Raw genomic sequence first — 27,701 nt, forward strand, 5'->3', positions numbered from 1 at the left:
CCTGTAACCATAAAATAAAAAACTAAAACAAGCAAAAAAGCAAGAAATAAAAATCACCTTAATTTTATTTTCATGTTTTTACAATCGAAGTTTATCCTAACTCTTGCATTCTTTCGTAAATCTACAGTAGCGACCTCTTGAGAAATATAAAATATCTGGAAACTCGTGGGCGAGACAAGCGTGAGTGATAAGGAGGGCACCAACAGCTGCTCAAAGCCACCGCTTGGCCACCGTGTGCGTGACCGTGTTGTGAAAGTGAACCGATTGAACTGCTTCGATCAGATGCAAAACTGATGCGACTCTGGCGTTGCGTTTTGTATTTTTGCATTGTCAACTTTTGGGAGGACGACGCGCAGCTGACGCTAATGTCTGCCACTCGCGGAAACTGCCAGAGCGGAGTAGAAAGCTGGTGGAAGCTTGCTCATTGCGTGTAGAAATGCAGACGCCCTTGTTTAGAACACATAGGTTTCCATTCGCCGTGCTTCTAGCTTTTCTCATCGAGTCGGCACAGTGCCTTGACAATGGACTGGCGTTAACTCCGCCGATGGGATGGATGTCATGGGAGAGGTTTCGGTGCAATATCGACTGCTACAAGGATCCGGACAATTGTTTAAGGTGATTATTCATTTCTCTCGTTTGGATTAGCTAATAGAGAGCGCGCGGACACTACGCTTGTTTCTAACTGTCGCTGTTCGCTTTCATAGTGAGAAGCTGTTTATGAAGATGGCAGATCATCTCGCTGAAGATGGATATCGAGACGCTGGGTATGTTTACCTTATCATCGATGACTGTTGGTCCGAACGACAACGAACCAATGATGGCTACCTGATGGCTGATTTGGAAAGATTCCCCCGTGGACTGAACTTTCTAGCAGACTACGTGAGTGAAGTACTTTTCCTTTGCAAGCCAAGTCGATGTGTTGGTAGATCTCGAAAGAATTCGATTCTGTTGACAGATTCACAGTAAAGGTCTGAAGTTCGGAATGTATACAAACTACGGGCATTCCACTTGTATGGGTTTTCCTGGTACGGAGGATCACGATATGGAGAAAGATGCCGACAGGTTTGCCTCGTGGAATATAGACTACCTCAAGGTGGACGGGTGCCACACGTCGGCAAAGCAGCAGAGCAAAGGTAATCTCGTCGTCACCTCTCGAATTCGTGTTTTGTGTACGTAAGCCGTACACGTAACAGCAACATCCTTAATGTTTCACTCCTCAGGTTACACAAGATTTTCCGAGTACCTGAACAAGACGAACCGTCCGATAGTGTACTCCTGCAGCTGGCCGTATTATGATTTGTTCCTTAACAAAGTTGAGGTACGCTTTACGTTTGCTTGCTTATTTGTTTGATGGTTTTTCTTGCGTTCATAATTGCGACGTTGAGGTACTGTCTCATCCTATTCTATTAATTTTTCTATGCAGTGCCCGCACAACTAGTGTGTTTTTGTAAAACCAGGTTTCTTGACTTGCTTAAAGCATGATGCAACATGCTGAATTTGAAATGATAAATTGCTTTCTTTCTTTTTTCTCAAAACGAAAAGATTTGGTAATCCGACATTTATTATCGGGCTTATCGTTTTTGAAACTGAGCAACAAAGCATTTTAGACTGTATTTTAGTTCACTGGTATTGAATCGGTGTTGTACTTCTGCTGTTAAACCACTAGCACATCAACTTTCTGTTCTTTTCTTGAGCATTCGATCTTCAAAAGCACGTCTCCGCAGTTGCACAGGTGCACCCCACATCTCCAACTCTTTGTAGCTGATCTGCGTGTCTTCGTCTCTTATTATTATCCAATCTCTTGGTTCAGTGTCACTGGTGGCACCTACAGCTTCCCATAAAATTGCCTTGATACTTTGCCTGCCTCATTAAATCAGTGAAGAAGATGGGCCTATTTTCACAAAACAATTTCTGTGCAAGATCATAAGAATTGGAACCATCCAGAATGCAGTTTGTTGAACTTATTAAATGAGTAAATGTTCTGAAATCATTCAGTAAAAGAAGAGATCAGTGCTGCCGCAAAAACACGAATGTGAGAACTTTGTGTGCTACAACAATAAGAGAGAGCTAGAGAGAAAAAAGAAGACAGAGTAAGCATAGTCAGAGCTAAGAATTGAGATTGAAATTCCCCCCATTTTGGCCATAAAGACGCACTAGTAGTGCTTCCCATGTTTGCATAATTGTCAAGTTGAGGAAGACAACACTAGGGGAAATGATGTAGTCAGTTGTTCTCGTAAGTAATTGGATGCAAGCTTTAGCCTATCCTTTGGTGGTGTTGTCAAATATTGTTTTTAATGTAATATTGATTATACCCACTGTATGGCTCATTGTTTAGCATTAAAACCTATTTGCATACTGTTGCCACACATAATGAATTTCATAACACATTTTCTCTTTATTTAACAGCCAAACTTTCCTCAGTTGGAGAAAGACTGCAACCTCTGGAGAAACTACCATGACATACGTGATAGTTGGTTCATGATTGAGTCAGTTATAAATTTTTTTGGGGACAACCAGGAAGTCTTTGCCAAGTATGCTGGTCCAGGACATTGGAATGACGCAGATATGGTAATGTACTTGCCAGTGACATCTTTTTTGTTCTTTGCTAGTAACAGGATGAAATATGCTTTGAACTTTGGCAGTTAACTGATAAATCTCTTTGTTTGAGATGCTTCTAGAAGTACTTAATGGCTGTTTTTGTGAAGTTTGTTGTTGGGAATGTGTCAGTAACATATTATTCATTGAAATGTTGGCACAGTGTGTTGTAAACTGCTTGTTGGTGGATGTGTAGGCATGTATTTTTCGTAAGTATTTCTCAAACAGTGTTTGAAATATACTTGAACTCGCCTATCAATTTCATGAATCCGATAAGAGTTCATCAAGAAACATGGACTGAATATAGGAAACAGGTGTTTAAGGAGTGCTAGTATCATTTATGCATATTATAACAGCTGTCTGAAACATGTAAACTTTCTTGAATGTGGCATTTCCTTATGCTGATGATAAAACCCTCATCAAAGACCTTTGAAAAAGATGCTCACTGTTTCACGAAATTAAATGTGCTGGAAAGATGTGTCTGCTGTAGTTTGCGATGTTGCGATTGCACATCATAGCCCAACTGTCTTGCTTTTTCGAAAGAGATACCTAAGACTTCTCTCAATGAATGTGCCAAGCGAACTACTTTTGTGAACTGAAATAGGCTTGTGCATTCTATACTGCAATCAATCAATTTTTAAAGCCTTTGTGATGATGATGTACAGATAGAATGCAAAAATTTTGTAAACGCTGTTACTGATGTGATAGAGGAGTAAAATGTTTATCCTGCAGACATAGTTAACAATTATATGTATGCGATATGCATTTGGATGACTGCTACAATAGTTGAAGTGCTAAGGAAAAAAGACAGTTATCACCACAGAGTGATAAACGATAAGACAGATTAATATTACAAGCATGCAATTTAAATACTACAGGAATAAGTGTCTCAGTAAGAAAAACGCTAAAAGGTTGTCATGCATCATGCTGGAGATATAAAGAGGTGTGGAAAGTGATGACAGATGTAACAGGTCCGGGGGCAGAAAGTTAGCCCTACCAGGACACCTTTCTACAGAAGTTGCAAATAGTTTCAGTGACTACTTTTCCAGTCTAGGCTAAAAACTTGCAAACCAGCATCTATACAATATGCCTACCTCCTGTTTCTAAAGAATCGTTGAAAATGATTTTATTTTTTATATCCTTACAGAGAGTGCTGTGAGATCTGTAGTACTAAGGCTTTCTGAAAATAAGGCTGCTCGAGTAGTTAATGTTGACACTTGTACTTGTTTATCGGGTGACTGTGTTTCATCGTCTAACATGTTATCGCGCCTGCATGTATCGGAAATTTCTGGAATGTTATCGATGGTCCCATTTGCTGGCTGTTGTCACCGAACCTTGTGTAATTTGATTGCATGTATGCACGACGCGAATGGTGTAGAACTTTTTGGAAGACACGCGGGCAGCAGCGATTACTCTGGAACCTTCGGTGACTGATGTATAAAAGCCGATGCACTTGACCCGCTGATCAGGTTTTCACCGATCGCCGACCGAATCCGCCGCTATTGCTGTGTTTTGTGTAAGTTGATTTTGTGGGCACAGGTTTGCCCAATAAAAAGTTAGTTGATTTCGTTATTCAGAGTTTTACCGCTGGGTTATTCACTGTCACTACTATGTGACAATAAAAACTTAATAGTACTGAAGCAGAACATTGATATTCTCTCCACTTTGTTGTGTCACATCTTCAACCACACAGTAAGATCCGGATCATATCCTGACGTAGCTAAAATAGCCAAAATAGTGCCCATATATAAGCCTGGGGATCGCAATGACGCAGACCGTTAAAGGCCAATTTCTGTACTTAGTGTAAAAACACAGTTTGCAAGGAAATTAATTTCAATACAATTTAATTAACTTTTAAATGGAAATAGCATAATATTACCTGAGCAACATGGTTTTGTAGCAAAGAAGCCGACCTCTTCAGCAGTGGTAAAAACCGTCGCGCAAAATATTAACAGTGCTCTTCATAGCAGTAAAGTTACAATAATTGTTTTCTTAGATATCAAAAAGCCTTCGATACTGTAGGCCACTGCATGTTATAACAGAAATTTGAATTGTATGGTGTAGTTAGCAACACTCTTCAATTCTTTACTAGCTACCTTTCATCGCTAAAGCAGAATGTGTCCCTTGAAAACTTCCACTCCTCATATAACAGTGTAACGGGGTGCCTCAAGGGTCAGTATTGGGACCAGTCTTATTTTAAATTTACCTAAACAGCCTCTTCAGAACTCTACAAACCTCTAATGTACTAATTTATGCAAATAACATAGCTCTTGTATTTGCTGGTGATTCGGTTCCACAATTACAAGATATTATAACTTCTGAGTTACTTAATACCTCTAGCTGGCTCTCACAAAATTACATAATGTTAAATGTTGAAAAAGCCAAATATCTAATTTTTCACGCTAGGAGAAAAAATATAGAGATACTTTCTCTTAACTTGCTGTTACGTGATCACCTGATTGAAAGAGTATATGCATTTAGATATCTAGGAGTCATTTTCGATGGTGACCTGAACTAGAAAGAACAAATACACAATGTGTGTAAAAAAGTATCTTTCACTTGTCTCATTTTAAATAAAGCGCAGTCATACTTTTCTTACAGTCTACTAAGAACATTGTATCTTTAATTGTTCCACAGCCACATTTCCTATTGCGCAGAGTCGTGGGGTCTAACATATACTTCATACTTAACAGCACTACAATGACTACAAAACCAAGTACTGTGCGTGATCACATTTGTGCCGATTACTCATCCTGCTAATGAAATTAATCAGGAGTTATGTATACAGCGCTTCACTGTTCTGTGCAAATACAAGACAGCGCATTTAGTAGATAACATTATACGTTACATTAATCCACATCCTTCTAGCGTGTTCGTGGTACCACTTTGCAGTACGAAACAAACATCAAATGGTAACTACAGTTTATCCATATGCCATAATGTAAACGGCGAGAGACTTGTTTAATTTCATGATGCAAAGGTTTGGAAGGAATTGCCACGTACAGTAAAACTGCCAGAAACTTTAAATTGTCATCTAAGCTGCTTTACCTAAATCATTAAAATGTTCTTATGTGCTTACATGTAGTTGTATTTTTGTCACTTCAAATGTTCATGACCAATTGCAATTTTATATTGAATTATTTACTTTTTATGTACCTCACATTTATCTTTCTTTCTCTCTCTTTTTGAGTTTGTCCCTATTACATAACTGTAGATGCAGCTTGCTTCGGACTGGAAAATAGCTTCATGGCCATCGGTTCAATTATTATGTACACATTTTCCATATTCAAGTAATAATGCTGATTGATTGATTGGTTGATTGATTAAACAGTTCTGTAAAACTTTGAATTTCATGCTTATTATATTCATTTCTCCTAATTCTGCTAGAATAACATTCGAATCTGCTAAAACATGCTGAATACTCTTGTGAGTAGTTTATATTAGTAACTCTGTAATACTTGGGAAGTTATAATTTAATGTGTACTCTTTTCCAGCTTATGATAGGGAACTTCAGGTTGACACAAGAGCAAGCAGAGGTACAGATGGCATTGTGGGCTATCCTTGCCAGTCCACTGCTGATGTCAAATGATCTAAGGAAGATCCCAGAAGCAGCTAAGAAGCTACTGCAGCACAAGGAAATAATTGCCATAAACCAGGACCCACTTGGCATTCAAGGCAAACGAGCCTTCATGGTCAGTTGCCTGCTATGTATTTTCTATGTGTATTTTTGTATTTCCTGAGCAACCTTGTTTACTAAGTTGCAGCTGAAGGAACTTAGGGGCTGCTTAGTCACTGTTGAATCAAATAACAAATTTCGTGTAGCATAAGCTGTAGAACAGTCGATATTGGAAAAGTAAGCAAACGTATTGCTGCTAATTGGGGAGGACACTGGCATAATTTCTTTTTTTTTTTTAAACTTTTCCTCATCAAACTCTTCCCTCAGAAATGGGTGCTACATGATTCCTATTAGACATGACCTTTGTGAAGTCTAAGTTTATGTACTAAAGTACTCAACTTATTTTTTTACTAGGATGTTCCAATTATAGTTACAATGAAATATGTGAAAAATACCAATCTGTCTTTTGTTGGTGCTGTAAGATCAGCATGCTTTAGTCTCGAAATTATTTAGGTAAGGAGAAGACTGAATAAGTTCGAATGAAACTTGGCGGATAAAGCTTGCACAAGGTATATTGGTGACATTGATTCATGGCAGGTAAATGATCGCATGGGATCATTTTATTGCTGAACTATCACTGATTAGTGCAAGTAGGCATAAACCATTTAGGGCCAATTGCTGTTGTATCCAGATTTTCCAACCATCTTCAGATCTGCCACTTCCCCACATGTGTTTTCCTCAACTATGTTTTGTATTTACAGTGTTGCTTTTGTAATGTTTGCAGTATGGGAAGTAAATTGTGCATATTTGTAAATGAAAAAAAAACTTTGCAGAATGACAAACTGTGTGAGTCTTGCTTAAAATCTATTTTTGTGTTGGTTTGGTATTTTACAAGCACATGCACACTTCATTGTATGCAGTAACTTTTTTTTCCCCCCCATTACATATTTAAATCGACTGCAGACCATTTTTAGGAGCTTATATTTTGTAGTGCTATAGAAAGCCTGCCATTTGAAGTACCTAAACATACAGTAGTTTCTCCGGAAAGCAAGTAGAAATATTTAAAACAGAATTTTTTGATCTGCATAGTCTCTTCCTAAAACTATGCATGGATGCGAACAACACTGACTACTGAATGAGACGAGAATCTCGGAGGCCACTCATCAATCCAGCACTCCCTTCATTCACCGTGACTCTGTGCCTTTGCATAAGGTGGCAACGCATTTCAGCACACTCTAGCTGGAAACAAGACAAATTACTCTGTCACACAAAGAAAAGTTAGCAAAAGAGCATAAAGTACAATTTCAGGCAATGCAATATTGTGCACCAGCAAAATAACTCTCCCCTTATGGCTTTTCGGTTACGTGATAGCGCACAGGTTTCACTGTTGAGCAATGCCACATATCATTCTTGCACCACTTTCAGGACCAAATTAAAGGTATACTTTCTCTTGTTTGTAAGATATAGGCATGGTCGTTTTCATCAATATGATGTGCAATCTCCTCATTGCCACTACAATCCAAAGACATGTTCCAAGCAGCAGACAGTCCCTTTAAAGAAACAGCATTTATTTTACTGTTTTTTCAACAAAATGTAGGTTCAGGTTCACAGAGTTTGCTTGAGATGTTTAAACATAAGTTTTAGAATAACATCAAGTTAGGTAAGCTGCTTTCAGACACATTACCCTTGCCAAAAACATAAAACAGACTCTGTAAAATGAAATATTTGTGCAATGCTTTCTTAGTACTTTGAAAGCAGTCTCCTGTGAGCTTCAGATGTTTTGGCAACAATTGTATGAGGCTGGCTATTTAGTGATTACTAAAGCAATAGCTGCTTCATATTACATTAGAAAGTAACAAGGCTCACAATTTAATTTAGTTCTTCTGCTCAGAAAAGAACTAAACTTGTCATAAAATGACTTTTGACTTCATTCGGTGTGAATTCATGCCACTTTTTGGTTAAGCAAATTCAATTGGAGAAACTCATCCTTCAGTTGATGTTTCCCTACAAAGTCAACCTTTGTTTCCTAACGGCAGACGTGTAGCTTTTTTCTGTAGTTCACATATATAGAATCATTTACTGCATGTTTTGCATTTGTGTTGAATTACACATCCGTTGGGTATTTCATTGCTATGGAAATAAACTTAAAAGTTACCCACCATGCCTGCTCCCAGTGCATCACAAACACTAGCCTTGTCGGTTGATTGATTGATTGATGCTCAGCAGTTCTGCACTGTCACACTCTGAAATGTCCAGAGAGATCTCTCTGGCTTTCACCTATCAGACATTATGAGGTAAACAAAGGAAGGCTTATGAGGCAGTTAACACTCTGTGCACAAAAGCTCCGCTGATAATGTTTGCGATTTCAGCGCTGCTTCACCTATAATGGCACTGTGCCGTGCAGTTTTGCTTTCAGTTTCATGTTTATTGTACTTTCAGTTACATTACGCAACAGTACAGTCAAGCCTCATTATAATGAATGTGCATCCTACATGAAAATGCCTTCATTGTATCCAGTAATCATTGTAAGCACACACTTCGATATCAGCAAAAAAAGAAAAAAAAAAGAAAAAGAAAACAAAAGAAAGATCCAATTGTATAATAAACAAAGCAGCATACTGGATGAATGCATTCACAAAAGTACAGTACAGTGATTACTTCAAAATGTTTGAAAACATTCAGCAGCTGCTCTTGCAATGTCGAGAGGTTCACAGAATATACCCACCACTCTAGTTCTTGTATAGTTGGTATCTCTTTCGGTCTGTGCATCTTGCTTGGTGTTCTGAAGGTCACTGATTGTCTTGCAGGACAAGGGTGTCAGCGTCTGGCTGAGGCCCATAACACCCCTGGTAGAGGGCATGCACTCATATGCTATCGCCGTTATCAACCACAACACATCATACTCTGCTCAAGTGTGGCTGCCACTGGATCAGCTTGGCTTGAACCACACAAGGGGCTACTGGTTCCGGAATGTCATTGCCATGCAGGACTTGGGCACTTACCTTCCGCACAATCGGCACGAAGCAAGCGTTCCATCTACGGGTGTCGTGCTACTCAAGGCTGTGCCTAACAGTGGTTGAAAGTGCCGATGTCCCACAGCGGCAGGTGTGCAAGTTTTCCTTGCAACATTTTTTACAAGCACCAAAGGTGGCCATCACATAGAAAATGCTGCATGGTGTAGGAACATTCAATGGCTCTGCATGAGTCCGTTCGTCTGCAACACAAGAAGCATCTGCATTCTTTTCATCTGCCTTCACCACAGCGAGAGGTAATATGGCCTTATGCAAGACACTCTGCTGTGCTGTTGTTCTTGTTGCTTGAAGATCACATCTCATATCTTTTGTACATTGTTGCACATATCAAAGTCCAGTCTACATTATCTTACAAAGGGGCTTAGCTCTTCTTTTTGTATACGGACTTTTTCCCTTTATAACAGTTGTTACTGCATATTGGTGCCTTAAGAATTCTTCAAAGTACATTGTCTGCAGAATTGTCGACCACTTTTGTCAATGCGTTTTGTGGTTTGCAGTGACGCAGGCTGTATTGACAGACTTCTGACTGTTTCCACGCTTCTAGCATATTGAAGTCCTTTTTGTTGCCAGCTAATGTGGCTCATTAAAGCATGTTCAGCGTTGTCTGCTAGCAAAAGTACCTACTTTTGTTAGAATTGCATTGTTTAAGCAGTCTTGACTTTCAGTATTGTGCCACTGCTTTAAGTGGACCATGACAATCTCTCTAAAGCGGTGACGAAAAAAATTTCAGTTATTATGCAGGGTGGCACTTTTTACTTGCACCAAATTTTGAATTGCCTGTAGCAGTTAGCACTATTCTAACCTTTATCTCAATTACTTCATGAGGCAGCCATTACTTCTTTGAGAAATCAAAATGCCGCATTGAATGGTTTACAAAATTATGCAAATTAACTTTTTAATTAGTTATGCTACTGCACATATTTCAATCTACGAATTGTTGCCAGTGGATTCACAAGGCATATCCACTTGGAACGGATTCTCAGAACACCACCATTTTCAAGATATTAATTTTGAAAGTGATTGATGAAATCCATTGCCGTTCCAGTTACTCTTTGGCTACAAACAACCGTTTTCTCAAAAAAGTAAGTAAAACAACAGTGCATTTTTACCGCAACTTTGACGGCGCACATTTCGGCCATCGTCAGAATTCGTTCAAAGTCTATATGCCTTGCGAACTCACTAGCTACAATTAGTAGATTTAACTATTTTCCATGAAGTAATTAATTAAATTAATTTGCACAGTTATGTAAATTAGTCAATTGCAGATTTATATTTCTTGTAGAAGTAATGGCTGCCTCAATGAGTAATTTAGATCAAGGATTACAGTTGTGCTATTTGCCACAGGCAATTTTTAAAGACTTGGTGCAGCTTAATGTACATTGCAGAGGCTTTGGATATCTCCGGAATTATAGAAGCCCTGAAACACTTTTTTATCAAAGTAGAGAAAGGCATTTGAAACGAAAGTAGGCTACTTGATAAATACTTTTCCACAAAATCTACTTCAATGCATTCAGCAGAAGCAAAGTTATTGGCAACCAAAAATGGCCTCTGCTGTGTTCTCGTTCCTTTTGCGATGCCTTGCACAGCGAAGGCTACGGTGGAATGGGGCGTGCCCACAACGCTTCACCTTCTAAATGTCACCGTGGTGCGCAGCTCAAATATCATTTGGGATGTTAATGTAGATTCCCTAGCTTCCGATTTTGGTGCCTACGACATGCTAAAGGTAAGCCAAATGTGGTTGTTCTCAGCGAGCCACAGTGCGCTTAGCCAGTGGACTCGTGGCGGCACCCCGTGGCAGCCGCGGTGTGTACTTTGCATAGCCGACCGCAGCTACCTATAGCAGCCGCGTATGGGAATCTGCTTTATTACGAAATAAAGCATCCAGAAGAGAGTGAGGAGCAGGCTTCTGTTTAAATAGAGAGCGATCGAGAGAAAGGCGACTTTGAGCTCTGCTTGCGAGCTCCACGTACCACGTATGACAGCAAAGCCTGGCTGAGATGTTCAGTGTATGCTACCCGTGGACTATGTTATTTCACCAAGCTCGAGGGGTGGTTCAGGACCCGTTTAATTATTGCTAATGCATGCAATCTTGCTCTCGGAAACTCAAAACTCCACCACTTCTTTAAAGCAGTGCTGCATTATAAAGAGATAAATACGATGATATCAGAAAGGGAACAGCAGTATGGCTGCACGAGATTTGCACATGCCGACTGATTCTGTTGCAATTTTGCGTGACAAACAGCTACTGTAAGTGTCTTCTGTAGCAGTACAAGTGAGTGGTGCTCTCAAATCATAAGAAGCCAATAAACACTGACACCAAGGACAACATAGGGGAAATTACTTGTGCTTAATAAATGAAATAAAGAAACGATAAATTCATGCAAATGAAAGTGGATGAAAAAACAACTTGCCAAAGGTGGAGAATGATCCCACAACGTTCGCATTATGCATGCAATGCTCTACCAATTGAGCTACTGCAGCGCCGTTCCCGCTCCACTTTCTTATGTATTTATGTTTCCTTGTAGAAGCCTGGGAGTGTTAGCCAGCGCCACCACTCACGTACCTTGGCGGCGGATGTGGGACATCCTTTCTGCCGCAGGCGTCACGAGAACATGATCTTTTTGGGTGAAGGCAGCCAGTCAATAAACCCACACATGCTACCTGAAAGCATCAATGTTGCCTGATTCGAGACCCTCGTTATGTGCGCCCAATTTTTATTAGTCATATCATAAGAAGCCAACAAACACTGACCGCAAGGACAACATAAGGGAAATTACTTATGCTTAATAAATGAAACAAAAAATGATGAATTAATGGAAATGAAAGTGGATGAAAATCAACTTGCTGCAGATGGGGAACGATGGGAACCTTCGCGTAATGCGAAGGTTGTGGCGCAAGTAATTTCCCCTATGTTGTCCTTGGTGTCAGTGTTTGTTGGCTTCTTACGATATGACTAATAAAAAATTATAAAAAATTGGGCCCCTCGGTTAAGCCCCTTTCTTCTCATTTATTACATAATGCGGATATCGAATCCAGCAACATTGATGCCTTCAGGTAGCATGTGTGGGTTTATTGACCGGTTGTCTTCAACCAAAAAAGATCATGTTCTCATGACGCCTGTGGCAGAAAGGATGTTCCACATCCGCCGCCAAGGTTTGTGAGTGGTGGCGCTGGCTAACACTCCCAGGGTTCTACTAGGAAACATAAATACATAAGAAAGTGGATGGGGAAACGGCGCCGCGGTAGCTCAATTGGTAGAGCACCGCATGCATAATGCGATAGTTGTGGGATGGTTCCCCACCTGCAGCAAGTTGTTTTTTCATCCACTTTCATTTCCATTAATTTATCGTTTTTTTATTTCATTTATTAAGCACAAGTAATTTTCCCTAGGGTGTCCTTCGTGTCAGTGTTTGTTGGCTTCTTATGATATGACAAATAAAAAATCGGACCCCTTGGTTAACCCCCTTTCTCCTCGTTCGGTGCTCTCAAAGTACTTTCACAGCATTTTGAAATACATGTGGTGATCTACTCCAAGCACAATTCGGGACAGTTAGAAGAACATGGAGGCCATTTCTGTGTTGCTTACCTGGTCTTGCCTTTCACTACAGTACACTATTCAAGACTCCACGAAAGCTCAACACAGAACATATTTTGATGCATTTTCAGTTTGGTGTCATCTAGTGTGGGCTTGTTGATTTTCACTGTGAAATGACTGTGCTATAATTCACAATCCAATGTCTTCCAATAGGTTATCAGTCAAAGCAGGCATGCCCGTGATATCATGTGTGGTGGTGCAAAATGGTTGCATTGATGCCTCTGACAACATGCAGAAATGTCAAAAAATAACTACGTCCAAGTTTTTCTAAAGCATTTGCAGGTGGCTGAGGAGTGCCAGTGTATTACAGTAACACTTGTTAAAGCAGAAGAGCTTCCATGGATTAATTTTTCACACGTATATCACATATAATCTTCCTGTGTGAGAACTGCACAAATTTGAAATATATTCTGTGTGGATAATTGTTACTGGATGATCATGACTGTGGCAAGAGATGTGCTTCAGATGTCTAAGGTGGTTTGGAAACATTGTTTTTTTCATCATCATCATCATTTTCAGCCTATTTTATGTCCACTGCAGGACGAAGGCCTTTCCCTGCAATCTTCAATTACCCCTGCCTTGCGCCAACCGATTCCAACTAGCGCCCACGAATTTCCTAATTTCATCGCTCCACCTAGACTTCTGCCATCTTTGAATGCATTTCCTTTCTCTTAGTATCCATTCTGTAAACCTAATGGTCCAGCAGTTATCTAACCTGCGCATTACATGACCTGCCCAGCTCCATCTTTCTCTCTTAATGTCAATTAGAATATTGTCTATACCCATTTGCTGTCTGATCCAAACTGCTCTCCTTCTGTCTCTTACGGTTATGCCTAGCATTCTTCGTTCCTTCACTCTTTGCGGGGTCCTTACTTGGTCTCAAGCTTCTTTGTCAATCTCCAAGTCTCTGCCTGATTGGGTGAGGGAACAAACGCTAGTTAATGACATCTTAGTTGAAATCAAAAAAAAGAAATGGGCATGGGCAGGACATGTAATGAGGAGGGAAGATAACCGATGGTCATTAAGGGTTACGGACTGGATTCCAAGGGAAGGGAAGCATAGCAGGGGGCGGCAGAAAGTTAGGTGGGCGGATGAGATTAAGAAGTTTGCAGGGACGACATGGCCACAATTAGTACATGACCGGGGTTGTTGGAGAAGAATGGGAGAGACCTTTGCTCTGCAGTGGGCGTAACCAGGCTGATGATGATGATGATGAAGTCTCTGCCCCCCATGTCAGCATTGGTAAAATGCACTGATTGTACACCTTCCTTTTCAATGATAATGGTAAGCTTTCACTCAGGAGCTGACAATGTCTGCCGTATGCGATCCAACCCATTTTTATTCTTCTATGAATTTCCTTTTCATGATCAGGGTTCCCTGTGATCAGGTAACCTAGGTAAACATACTTTTTCATAGACTCTAGAGGCTGACTGACGATCGGGAACTCTTGTTCCCTTGCCAATCTATCTTTTTTATGATTAGACAAAAACAAAGTTCAAGAAGCAAAAGGGAGGACGCACTCTTGCTTTGCCTTTGTCAATGCATCTTGACACCTCAGTACACTACATAAGTTAGGTACCACTGTTTGTGGACCATGTGAGCAACCATCTGAATTGCAGTGCTGTGTCTCCTGACAGCCCAGCACACCTACAGGAGTATCAATAGAAAAATTTTGTGTGCCACTTGCTTTTTTAAGTTTTAGGTAGCTGTCAACTCCATAAATACAGTATGAAGCCTCAATTTCTTGAGAGGCATCGGGAGTAATTACAGCACCTTTTATACCACCATTAAAACTGTGTGTCAAGCACAGTGTGGCTTCGGACGTGAGAAAGGCAACTCATCACGTTGCCAAAAGCTGGGGTGGTGGTCACATGGCAACACAAACAGTTTAAGACCCCTGTACAATGACCGTGTCGCCTACCTTGTCGCCATATTGGCCCGTCCAATTGTGCGCTTCTCTTGAAAATGCAGAGCAAACGCTCTCCCTTCTTGTTCCGTGGAGTGCTGAATAGAATTGGCTTTCGGCAGCAGGGTTGTGTGCATGCATCAGTGGTACCTGTACCATGAGACCGCCACCAAAGGTTTCGATGTCGTGTCTGGTTGGCCTTCCCACGGCCAAAGCCGCGCTGTATTATAGGCGCATGTTTTGAACGTGACACATAAAAAAGGTAATGTATTATTGTCGCACTCTCCGGAAAGTGAGGCTCCATAGTGTAATTATTAGGTTGATGGCTCTCCTACAAAGCCATAAAAACAAAACAAAATTTTGTGTTGGGGCTCATTTCGTAGTCACAGTTGCAGCTAGAAATGTAGTCATATGTGTGCAAATGTGGTCAACTGTGTGCGTCCACACGAGAGCGTTCCAATTAATTGGCTTAAATTGTAGACAGTAAGTAAAAAAAATATTTAAGGCCATCTGCATGCAAGCAAAGAACCCTTTCAGATGGATGTAGTCCATTATGGAGCATATAAGGTTCTTGGCCAGCTGTGGCAGTGCTACTGAATCTCTTGGGCAGCTGTTGTTGCACACAAAATGAATGTACTCGACACAGCCTTGAAACCAGGGAGCTGTGCAGTTTCGTTGATGGTTCTATAATCGGCACACATATGTTATATAACCTACATACTCAATAGTACATGTCGGAAGAGCTAAGGTCAGGACTAGTTAGTACAGTTTGAGATGTAGTGCCAGAATAACAGACATAAAAGAAAGGATGCAGGAAAGGTGCTTCGCTCCCACGTTTTCTTGCCCTTTAGTTGTATCAGTAGCATGTTTCAGTCAACACGTCAAATACATTTTGTTTAAGGTGTGCACCTTTTGCTGCTTTCTAAGCATTTTTGGCTGTAAAGTGGTGGGTTGCATTCACTGTGACAGCAATCAGGGCAACAACTTTTTCTATGTACAACATTGCTGCATATCAAAGTGCTGGTTTACATTTACTATGACAGCCATCATGCTAACTTTTTCTATGCACTCACAACCCATGTGGTCATTTGTGCCTTGTGCTACATTTATATTTGTGGAGAACAGGCTACTGTGATATTTTGCAACACATTCAAACCTATATAAATCCCTGCCATCTCTATATATTTACTATGTATACTCGAGACAGCTTTCCTCTCATTTTTATAGTATTCATTATGCATGTGCTTTTTACTTGTCAACACATTCATATTCTTTGTTCGAAATTCTGCATTATTGCAAAGCTGTCTCAAACGCTTCAAGTGTACGTTTAATGAAGATGCCAATGAAGATGCAATGAAGATGCCTTGGTTAGTGTGTTGGCACTTTTTGATGGTATCTTCAAGGGCAACAAGTGTGGTTATTTCTTATGTTAAAAATGTATGCTGTTTCAACTCGCTTATCAATGCTTCCATTGTTATATATGCTCCTGTTTTGAGGCTAACAATGGTGCCAATCTTCTGATAGTGTTTCGAAAAGTGGCACGAAGAAATCTGAAGTGACCAAAGTGGGGGCAAGAAAGGAAATCCTGGGGCTTGATGAAGACAAGTCTCCCTGTCAAAATGTTGGCTCTATCCAGAATGTTTGATGCGAAAGCATTATATACCCCATTATGCGAAAATCTGTCGGCGTAGTAGCCGTGACTGAAAGATGGTACCACAAATCGCCAACGGCGCAAAGAGTAAAAGAATGTAAAGAAATGCTCAGATTGACATCAAATTTCTCAGACAGGTTCCTGTAAACAAAGCAAATTAATGGCTTTGCAAACAAAATTTGCTAAATTTCTGTCTGGGTAGAAATCGAACCAGGACCTAAGGGGTGTGAGACAAGCACACTTCCCTGGCTCCGTGGCTCTGGCTGACTAAAGGTGTCTAGTGCATGTGTCACTTCAGACGTCAAGTCACAGCTGACTGCGAAGAACTGACTAAAGGTGTAGCCTAGTGCGTGCATCATTGGACATGCGACGGTGCAGCCACTGGGGAGGAGGTGCTGCCACGTCACGAGCACAGAACATCAGTGCGTTTATGACGTTCTGAAGTCTACAAACGGTACATTGCTTTCGCATCCCCACACATAAGCAGTCTGAAGTGTGTCTGCCGAATTTTTCTTTTTTTGGGCCTTTCTGTGTCCCCTTTTTATTAAAAAATAATTTTAGCATGTTTTGCCAACATAGTACAGGCTTAGGCACGTGATACACGGTGGTCTGTCTCGAAGTACTTAAAGAAGTTGACGTAGAGCTGCAAGCGAAACTTTGGAGACCAATGGTGCTGTGAAAAAGGTTCTTCGCCGCCTGGGCATGCCAACTGACAGAGTGGTACAGCCGTCATGCACGTGTTTGACCAACGCAATGTATTGAAGCAATTTTACATTGTAAAGTTGTGTAGGAATAAATAAAAAATTTTGTTGATGCCATGGTTTCCAAACTTTTGCCGATGACTTTGCAAGAAGCACTGAAGGTTTTTACCTTGCCACTACAAAGTGCAATGGTAATATAGTCCCAATTTGTCAGACTGCTCATTTAGGTGATGGGTACGGCTTATGTGGCGCTCTGCTGCTATTTCACTGTTGCACAGCAGTAATTTTGGCATAGATTGCTTTCCCTCTAAATCTGCTATGTAAATAGCACAGCATATGAGAGCAAGTTATACTTGCATTGCAAAGAGTGCTGGAAAGAAACACTGAAGACAAGCTCAAAGCTGCTTCGGAATAGTATTCCATTACATGCCATTTTGCACAAAAACTATGCAGGTTTTGTAAAACTTTTCTGCCTGTTGCTTTTGTCTCCTAGCGCTGGTTTGAGTTATGTCAGACCAACAAGCCTAACGCAATGCCTTAGCAGCCACAAAGGTGACCTCATTTCTGTGCAATCATTTGATTAGAGTATAACTGCCATGGACTGTTACTTCCTTAACTTGTGAGTGAACTGCACGAGGACAGGACAAGAAAGGAAGCATACAGGAGTGCAGCGTTTGTTTCCTTTCTTGTGCCATCCTCGCGTAGTTCACCCACAAGTCAATATGCATCAACAAGCCCAGCAAAAAACCCTTCATGTTACTTCCTTGTTTACTAGATCTTGTCACCAGGCTCCCGGGGAAGGGAGTGGTACCTCTTGCACAAATTCGTATACCATTTGAAACGGCTCCGACATCATCAATTTTACAGCAACATCTGGAGAAGGCAGATGTAGACTGTTTTCGAAAGTACAAGTCGGTATCTCTTCAGGAGTCTTGAGGGCTTTCCAAGAGTCTCTTAACTTGTGCTTATATGCAGCTTGAAAAGCCTTTTACAGGTCTAATAGGCTGCACTTATATTTACGTTATCAGTGTTGCTGCACTTTGTAATGAGTAATCATTAGCAAATGCCATGAATAGTGGAAAATGACTATTTCCAGACAACTGCAAGCTCGTCAATCCATTGAACAAAATGCTTGTCACTGCATGCAGAACTACACTTTGACTACAGTCTCTGTGCGCAAGTGTTATGCAGATACAATGCAATCTTGAAATCTAAATGACATGAAGCTTGTTTGAATTAACAAGGTAGCAGCAGTAGCAGATGACACAAGCACAGCCTCGACACCTGTAGATGCTGAAAGTGTGCGACATGAGGACAAAGGCGATGTACGATGCTGGTCTAGGGAGGAGTGTTTGAGAATCATATGCACAGAGAAAACCCAAAGGCACAGGAGCTAAATGTATTTAGATGTCTGTCGCAGTGACAAATACCCATCCTAGGGAATTGACCAAGGACAGATATGTAGTTAGTGGCACAAGTTGTCTACTCGGCAAGACAACTACAGGTGCTCTACATAAGCTAGCTCACTTGCATAGGCTGGCATGGAGCTTGTGTGCAGTAAGTTCAAGTGAAATGTGCCTATGAAGACAGCTACAGGTATAGTATTAATGTACACAATCTTACGGCCGTTGCACAGCGTTGCTGAATTTCTACCGACATCAGCCACTTAGTAGGGTGTCCATTGTCCTTGTGGAAAGCAACAAAAATTGCTCACTGCCCTGTCCATGGCCTGCAGGAGCACCTTTTAAAGAAACCCCTAGCTTTTGTAGACGCACAGCCAATGCCACACAATTTTACATGTGTCACAAAATGTCTGGTTATGCGTCATATGCTATGTAACATAGCAGCATAAAGTACTATGTATTTGCGTCAACTCAAGTCCAACCAGAGGCAGTATCTAATGCTTATACCTGTCTAAAGAAGAAAATATTGAAAATGCTTGTCAGATCTTTCCATAATCTGCACAGCGCCATTACACCAGCCTTCTATTCACTTCATTCACAGCGAGATCCAGGAGATATCACACACACTTTTTAGCAAGAACAAACATTTAGTTGAAGTAATGACACACACTCGACTGTCTCTTGCAAGCAATTTTATTGTTTCATAGAAAAACAGCAGTTATATATATATACACAATGCATTTGTCAACACTGTAGCAGCTGCATGGATACAGTGCAAGCATACAGCACCCAAGCTGAGACAAATGTTGTTCCCAGCTTCCACAACAAACCCTGCAACGTTAATGTACAAGCGAGCAATAACAGCAGTCGGCAATGACTGCTGCTTCGGGTTGTACTTGTGAGGAGACATTCATACCAGTCTTGATAGACGCGACATCTCTTGAACAGGGAAGTTACGACCTCTCCAGATTTTTTCACTTAGCCAAAAAAAAGAGGAGAAGTGGAAGAGTTTATGAAATAAAAAAAGGTTTTGCATGGGCCAGCTCTATAAATATATCACAGTAATATTGCTCTAAATGCAGAGAATCCCCCACCCCCTTCTCGGCACAGCTGAGCTCCGACGACCCACTAGTTTCCAGAGCCTCCAAAATCAAAACGCAACGGAGTATCTCCACTTATAGGCAGCACTACCGCCTCGTACTGCAAAGTACTGAATGTTAGAGGCAATGGGGTTTAAAATGTGAGCAATAACATGCCAGAATGAATGGGCTTCTAAGAAATTATTTTGTTTTGCTTGTCCCGACTGTGCAACACAAGAAGCAGAAGACGAGATGACACAGTAAGCTGAACAAGAGGCCTGCAACACTGCCAGGACTTTGGTTTGGATCGCTGACAGGTGTGGCAGGAACAGCTCGGGGCAAGTTGTTCGGTTAAGTCACGAGGTTATATACGGGTAACTTGGCATCTGCAACATGTAGGTTTAGCCAAAACAATGCTCTGAAGTGCAACTGCAGGTGCAAATGTTGCTCTGGAATCACAAAAACCTAACACCTTTTTGCAGCAATCCCTTTTCTTTAAGATGAAAGCACCTCCATTATGTTGTTTGCTTATGGCGACAAACGTGTTGGCTCAGCCCTATGGCACAAGACTCGAAAGTTATGCCAAGGAACCATAGCTGACCAAACAACAGTTTCTGGCTAAGGCCTGACTGAAGGAAATGTTGCTCGTTAATTGTAGTGCTGCCTTGCAGCTACTACACTCTTAAGCAAAATTACACCCTTTGAGTTGTATCTTGTCGCACAACAATAATCTTCATCTGTCTTGTCCGCATTTCCTTTATTTAACTCTGCGAGCCCGGTACTTCCAAGTAACGAATGGCGTGCGCATTATCAGCATGACAGCATTCTCAACAGCAAACTAGTGAGCACAGCGTTTTCAAGAAAGGAAACGCGAGCAAGACAGATGACGATTATTGTTGTGTGGCAAATATACATCCCAAAGGGTGTACATTTGTTTAGAAGTGCATGGTAGATGTTCTCCAGGGACGCTGCCTCTTGGCATGTTGCAACACATTACAATACAAAGCTGTGCTGTAATTTTTCCCAATGGAACAAACAACTCTGAGACAAGTAATGGACAGTTGATAACACGGAACATCCCTCTACCGAAGGCAGGAGAGCACACAACGATGTGCTCTCCTTTTCGCTAAAAACCAGGAGTACACACAAGTGCTCACCAGAAAAATAATGAAAAAGAACCCATTCTAAAATGCAGATATGAAAAAATATAAGATGTGCAGGGGCACAGCTGCCTATGGCGTGGCATTTTCAGTAACAACCGTCACTCCAGTCGTCATCCGGCTCTGTAAACCTTGATGGCATTGCAGCATTCCTGCTGAAGGCAGGAATCCCAGACCTAAAGGTGAAGTGCAATCATAAGAAACAATGGCCTTGATTTTCACCAAGTAAAGCAACAACTAATAAAGGCGTTGGCCGTGCTTTTAACACACTGTGCCACTAATGTCACGCAAAAATGAATAAGCATATGTCCTTTAATATTAAACCCTTGATAACCCTTTAATATTAACCCCTTGTACAAGTTTTCCAGAACTGTATTCTGCCATATTTTTGACATTACATGTGCAGTGTGCCTATAATTAACATTTCATGAAACAATTCCCAGAAAGAAGAAAAAACAACAAATATATTTTTTAAAGATATGATTTGTCTTAGCAGTGAATAAAGCATCTGAGAAAGTTTATTACTCTGAAACTCATCCGAAGGACACGAAATAACATTAGTGTAGCTCACTTATGGCAAGCAAAGGAACAACAGTTATACCACGGACAATTAAAACTAATCTTTGGCAAAAATTCATGTGAACTGCAAGGATGAGCAGAGCATGGACTCGGGAGCCAATAGGTTGAGAACACCATCAGTTTTGGCTTTTAGACTGTTAAACCAAACAGAAAAGGATATTAGATACCTTTTGGTGCAATGGCCTTCATAAAAACATAGCAAAACACACATTAGCACAGCAACTACCAGATTATCAACATGTTGCACCAGTTATTCTAAAGCCAGCACACTAAAACAAGAGTACAGTTATCCATATCCTGTCCCAGCTTGTGCTACATGGCTGCAGAGCTTAGTAACCAAGCCTAAACTTCATTTTACTTAACCCCCGATTCAGCGAAGCTAGATGAAGATTAGGATAAATTATAACTGCACACTTAACCACTCGAAAATCCTAAAAGAGTGTTTTTTTACTGTAATCTTCGTAAAATAACGCGGCAACCACATGGAATGCATTTTTGATGTATTTTTGCATGTGTCCACATTAAGTTCAGAAAATATTTCAGCGATTGCAAATAGCGATCCAGAACTAATGCAGTCACTTTACATTGCACTGGGATGGTGCTGAAAATACAACTTAAATGCATTTTATGCGATATTTTATTAATGCGGATAACCCATGCCACCACACACTTTTGCTATGATAACAAAGCACTCTTGCATGAGGTAAAATACACACATCACGCCTAAAATTTGCCAGAAATATGTTCAATTTAAGCTGCTACTTAAGGAATACAAACGCCACATAAAAATGTTAAATGACAAATTTATATATCAGACAGACTTGAGCTTCCACCGACTATTTGGTTATGTCATCACAAGGTGCAGTATTGCGAGAGTATTTCGCCAAATTCCATCTCAATTTTTGGTAAATAAATGCTTTATCAAAAGCAAACATCAGCTGCCATCTTACAGGCAGCGGCAACTTACAACAAACCTCGTTCTCTTTACAGCGACACATTCCATGCATCTACATTCTGCATGAAAGAAAAATAAAGAGAAATGTTAATGTGATTGCAATCAAACAGAACATGCAGCTAATAAAGCACACATAAAAGAAATAATCAAGAAGCTACTTCATTGCAAGCTACACCAATGTAGCACTCCATGCAACCCCACCAGATTCAATACAAGTAACCAAGTACATAAAAAAGAAATTACAGTAGTTTCAGAAACAACCAACAGAGCATATTATTTCAACATGCCTCAATCTAAAAGCTTCAGAAGAGCATACAACACCATCCCTAAATATTCTATGAAATTGCATGCCTCCCCCAAAGCACACTCTTACACGTGTTACTCAATAAACAAGCACCCATCACTGTTTCACCAGAAAAACAAATGAGAATTTTTCTTAATGACTAGCAGCACACCCACAAAGCTAAATGTACTTTGCACTCACAGTAACTTGTACAACATAAATATTTATAACCCTAATCTGCCACAGTAGGATCATCCACATTAGCTCAGATCAGCCTTTTAAGCGGCAGACGACTACAGAGGTAAACACACACTAACCAAATTACATCTGTCAGGCAAATTTCTTTAGAAAAACTTTTTGAAAGCACCCATTTGGCCTGTTTCAATCAATTAATTTAGCAAGCACAGTTGTGCCTGTTTAGCCCGTTACAAAAATTTTGTAACACCCGCTATTCTGCTTTCCTGTTTGCAGCATGGACAGTTTAGCATGAACAGATAGTGGCTGAACAAACTCTGCAATTAAGACATAAAACTGTCCATTATCTTGAGGAAATGGGCATTAACAAGCACTGGAATTGTAACGACACCCAAGTTTAACATGCCACATGTTTCATTGCAGGAAGGAATAAGTTATTTCAGCAGGCATTTTTAGAGTGACGTTGAAGGCAATACTATTAAGTCGAGCTAAAGTGAGAGATTAGCACTCCAAGGGGTCCCAAGTGTCACTTTTCCAGAGAATAGAGCTTTTACGAGCGAATGACAAAAACGGAAGACAATGTATGCTGAAAATATGGTACCAACTACCACGATGCAACATGTGCCATTCATGCGTTAAATAAATCCTAGTCAACCACTGACATAAAAAAAAAAAAAAAAACTTATTACATTGCATCTCAAAGGGAAAGAAAATGCAGATTGGTCTCTTATATTAAATTTCCCTGCTAAAGAACTTGCTGGCACTACCTCTATGTGCTTCTGTGTTGGTGCAGTTCGTTTTTTACAGCAGTTTGGTGCCATCTCAGATAAGTCTTCTCGGTGCTCAGCAAAGCATGACCTACAAAATAGATGGAGCAGCTACAAAAGAAATCCGACCCCATTTGTCACTGGCAATATGAAATAGAGGTAAATTGTGCAGCCACTGCTTAGCAATTTCCTCTACAGGTAAGCCATGTTTTGGCAAAAATAGTAAAAATGTTGCTAGGTATGTAGAGGTGTTTAGCAGTCTAGATGTAAATATATTATGAGGCTTTAAACCTTTGGAATGTGGCTACTGCAACCAGGAATCAAACCTAAGACCTCATGCTCAAGAGCTGAATGCCATAGCCGCCGAAGCAGGAAGCCCTTTAATGAAGTGCCACATTGCATCCATTAAAAGCTGAGTGGCATTTTCTAGCTGTACTACTCAGTGCACTGCATTGCTACCAATGTGCAAATGCCAGCATACAGTGCAGACCACATATAATAACATTATGTTGCATAATGCACTATGTTGGCATTACCGCTATACATCAAGACTACTCTTAAAACTATTGCCAGGAACATGGCCATATGTACATGCTTGCCATCTTGTCAGGGCATGGTACAGCAAAAACAGTTTTTAGCAGCTCGGGAGACAAAACCATCCAAATAACCAAGAGCCTGGTTTGAATTAAGCAGCTTGAAAATGCACTGAAAACAAAGTGGGAGGATCTGTTTGAACTATCTGAAATTTAGGTAACAAATTGACTAATTTCATTGTTATGTGCAGTTTCTTTTTTGGATAGACTCTGTGCAAAATTTGAGAATACGTACCATTAGAGTTGCTTATCTTTATATATTACAATACATTGTTTTATGTGGGGTATCGTACTGTTGTGCTTGGTATCAGAAGTGTACTTACTCTTAAGTATGCTGCACAGCTACAATAGAGTCAAACTAAAGATGTTCAGATTGGGGATCTAGTTGGCACAGAATTACCTAAGCATAAGTTAGCACATGGGAAATAACACAAGAAACAGTGCTACTAACAATTCAAACATATTGCACATGTATCAATGCAAAAATTATCATGCAATGGAGGAAGAAGAGTAACATAAAAAGCCCTACGCCAAATTCCATCAAACCAGAGAGGGACATAATTTCTTGTTTAAAAACATTACAGATAGGCAACTTCCAATTTTAAGACTTCTGTGAAGTTCTACTGCTTCAACAACCTCTTTTATTTGTTTGCAGAACAGCTCAAACAGCATTACAGCCACTCACCCCGTCTACAGTGGTTATGTCCCTATGTATGCTAGGGAGCAATTTTTGGTCAAGGACAACAAGAATCGCAAGAGGTTATCGAAGCCTTACAGGTTAACAGAAGTGATAAAAGTGCAAGTTGGCTGTCCATCACTTAGTCGAAAACAAGAAATTATGCTCTTTTCTAGGTAGTGTAATGCAATGTTGCATGTTTTCCCAAATAAGACCTTTTCGTATGATCCAGAGTGGCATTCAAGATAAGAGGTTTATATGTCTACAGCACGAATGCCAAGAACCTTAGGTCCGCACAGCGGGATCATTTGTTTGGTTATATTTCTTTAGGTCACGTGGCGACATAGACCAAGTCTGGTTGTCTTAGTTGCAATATTTGTGCCTGAATTCTTGCTTAACTCCAAGTCATTTGTAAGATGTCAACAAAAACGACTTGTTTACTTTTCAGCAGTGAAAAGTGAAGTCCTTGATTTAACTAAGTTTCTCGGTTCAACACGATTTAGTTAAGCCAAGGTTCCACCGTATTCAGAGCAACTGCAACCTACAAAGAGTGGCATCCTACAGGATGTTAATACTTGACAATAAACTGTACCAATATAAAAAAAACTTACTTTATGCTAAAAATGTCACGTCCTGTGAGTCATGAGCCCAAGTAGAGAGCTCTTGAATAGGTACGCTGAATAATTTGTAAAATATAAAATACATTAAAAGCCCTGTAACACAGTAACCAGAAATCAATGCAGTCACGTCACTCAAACTTCAATGGAATCTCTCACGAGAAAGAAAAAAATTCATTGCATGTGTAAAACAATGGTTAAAAAATACTTTTATGTTGGATTACATCAGAACTAGAACAGATAATGCAGCAGGAAAATGCACATTCTGAAGTTGCAGGCAGATGCCTGCCTTATGTGCAGAAATGTGTGAATTTGCATAAATATACATATACGTCACAGTTGAGCAGTGCTTTTGAGCTCTAACAGACGACACTATATCACGTCTGCTGTGTACATATATAATTGGTGCCATACCGTTGGAAGGTATCAGTGATGTTAGTTTAACAGCTGCCAAGGCTATGTATTTTACATTTTAAGTACAAGTAGTATTTGAAGAAGGAAAACGAGAAAATGAAACAGATTGCTAAATAATGCAATGCTTACAAAGTTTCACATCTACTAGCAAAACAGGAATATACAGGCGTAATAGTTTTCATTTCAGATATTCAAACAAGACAGAAGTTTGCAGAAAGGTGAGGTTTGAAGTGATGATCAACAGTGGTCGAATAAGTTGCTGGCGCCAATGTTATGACAGGAGTGCTTGTCTCGGACAATTCCCTTGTCGAAAGGTTGGCTCTAGCAAAATTCCTTGTTCAGCAGCTGTCGAGCACTCATTTTAAATGCCTTTCCTGTTTACAATGCATTTTCAGAGTCGCTGAACACCATGCAAAATTAAAATTAGAACCAACACCCATAAAACTGCACATTAATGACTTCACCGAACAAGTGTAGCTCTACCCGGCAAACTTTCCACATGCAGGAGCACCAAAAACGCAATGTCATGCACGTAAATACAAAAAAAAAAGACACAAGGGAAGAAGCAAGCTTATTCCACGCTGCCGTAACAGAGAAGAGGTTAAAACAGTAGCCGAGCCATGATGCACACACACTGGCAGTACCGCACAGACCAGAGGTTGCCATGTAACCACAGATTTTAACAAATACGACCCAAAGCAAATGTGGTGCTTCAACTTTCACCAGACAACAAAATGGCAAGAAGGAAAAACCCCCTGGAAATTTACTGAGCATTAATTGCACACACCCATGTGCCACTGATATTTCACCAATCTCACTGGCATGCAAATTACGCAGTGTCGTCGTTGACACCTCGTCACCAGGAACACAGTCAGAAAAGTAACATTGGTTGACATATGCCAAGAAGAAACTAGTGGCAAAGAACCATGTTTTGCGACTAAAATCACCCCTTGGTCCATGTCGAGCCAAGTTCTCGGAGAATTTCTTGCCTTCGCACCATTTTTGTTGCTAGCACCAGCAGTGGCTGTTGAGCACACATCAACGCCAGCACCAAACATCTCCACAAGCGCAGGCGGGGAAAAGCAACAAGCCAGTCACATTCCCAGGCACAGTGGGGCAGTTCTTGCACGGCGCTCACCTCTTCTGCGAACGTGGTGGCGGGATCCGGGAGGGCCGTGGCAGCCCTGACCTCTGTGGAACAGAAGTGGTTGCCACAGCTGTTGGTGCTGGCGGTGCTGGCGGTGCAGCTGGAGGGGGTGCCGGCATGTACCGTACAGGTGGTGGCATACGAGAAGGGGGTGATGCATGAGACGCCCTCTGTGGCACGCCTAGAGAGCGCCTGCTCGTTTGGGACATCCTGGCTGAGGAAGGCCCAGATGGGGCTGCCTGTGCACCTGCTGCCACAGAGGACGAGCGGGCACGTGCTGACATGGGCAATGCGGAGCGGCCTGTGATCTGCGAGTACAGTGGGCCATTATGCTTTAACATATCTGCCATAGAAAGGTGATTACAATAACTGGGGCACCATGACAATGACAGCGATGAAACAAAGTAACCGCGAGTCACCAGGTGCACCTAATAAGTGTTGTACTCGGTGAAGGAGCCAAGTGGAACAATGCCGCAGATCATTTTAAACACATGCAAATATGGCAAGATTGGCCAAATAAATTGCTTTGCCTATATCGAGACGATATGTAAGCTGCCCAATGAAGTGACCAGACATCAGCACTGCTACTGCCAACAAGGAAAAAAGCCAGCTTTTTTGTCTTTGGCCGTTGTTTGTATGCCCCCAGATCACAGGGTAAGGAGAAGGGAACACGCGGAAGGGAAAGTGATAGCCACCAGATACTCCGCCATAGCCGCCACGCACTGTGTGCGCACCAA

At 40.9% G+C, this 27,701-nt stretch overlaps 2 protein-coding genes across 2 annotated transcripts in view; one reads left to right on the top strand and one right to left on the bottom strand.

Moving 5' to 3' along the window:
- Window positions 1-107: 107 nt before the first annotated feature.
- On the top strand, window positions 108-17,217 carry LOC126536876 (alpha-N-acetylgalactosaminidase-like). Its single transcript, XM_050183910.3, has 7 exons — window positions 108-615; window positions 705-879; window positions 956-1,133; window positions 1,221-1,318; window positions 2,407-2,568; window positions 6,090-6,287; window positions 9,019-17,217. Exons 1-7 carry the CDS (start codon window positions 437-439, stop codon window positions 9,289-9,291), a joined length of 1,263 nt encoding a protein of 420 aa, XP_050039867.1. The 5' UTR covers window positions 108-436; the 3' UTR covers window positions 9,292-17,217.
- Window positions 17,218-19,174: 1,957 nt separating this feature from the next.
- The window catches only part of LOC126536874 (uncharacterized), a 31,958-nt gene continuing 23,431 nt past the window's right edge, over window positions 19,175-27,701 (bottom strand). The window contains exons 9-10 of the mRNA XM_050183904.3: window positions 26,956-27,272; window positions 19,175-20,914 (exon numbers count right to left, since the gene is read on the bottom strand). Of these exons, the coding sequence (XP_050039861.1) occupies window positions 20,827-20,914; window positions 26,956-27,272 (405 nt within the window). The 3' untranslated portion in view covers window positions 19,175-20,826. The remainder of the gene's footprint in view (window positions 20,915-26,955; window positions 27,273-27,701) is intronic.

Source organism: Dermacentor andersoni, chromosome 4 (assembly GCF_023375885.2).
Source record: "Dermacentor andersoni chromosome 4, qqDerAnde1_hic_scaffold, whole genome shotgun sequence".
Taxonomy (NCBI): Eukaryota; Metazoa; Arthropoda; class Arachnida; order Ixodida; family Ixodidae; genus Dermacentor; species Dermacentor andersoni.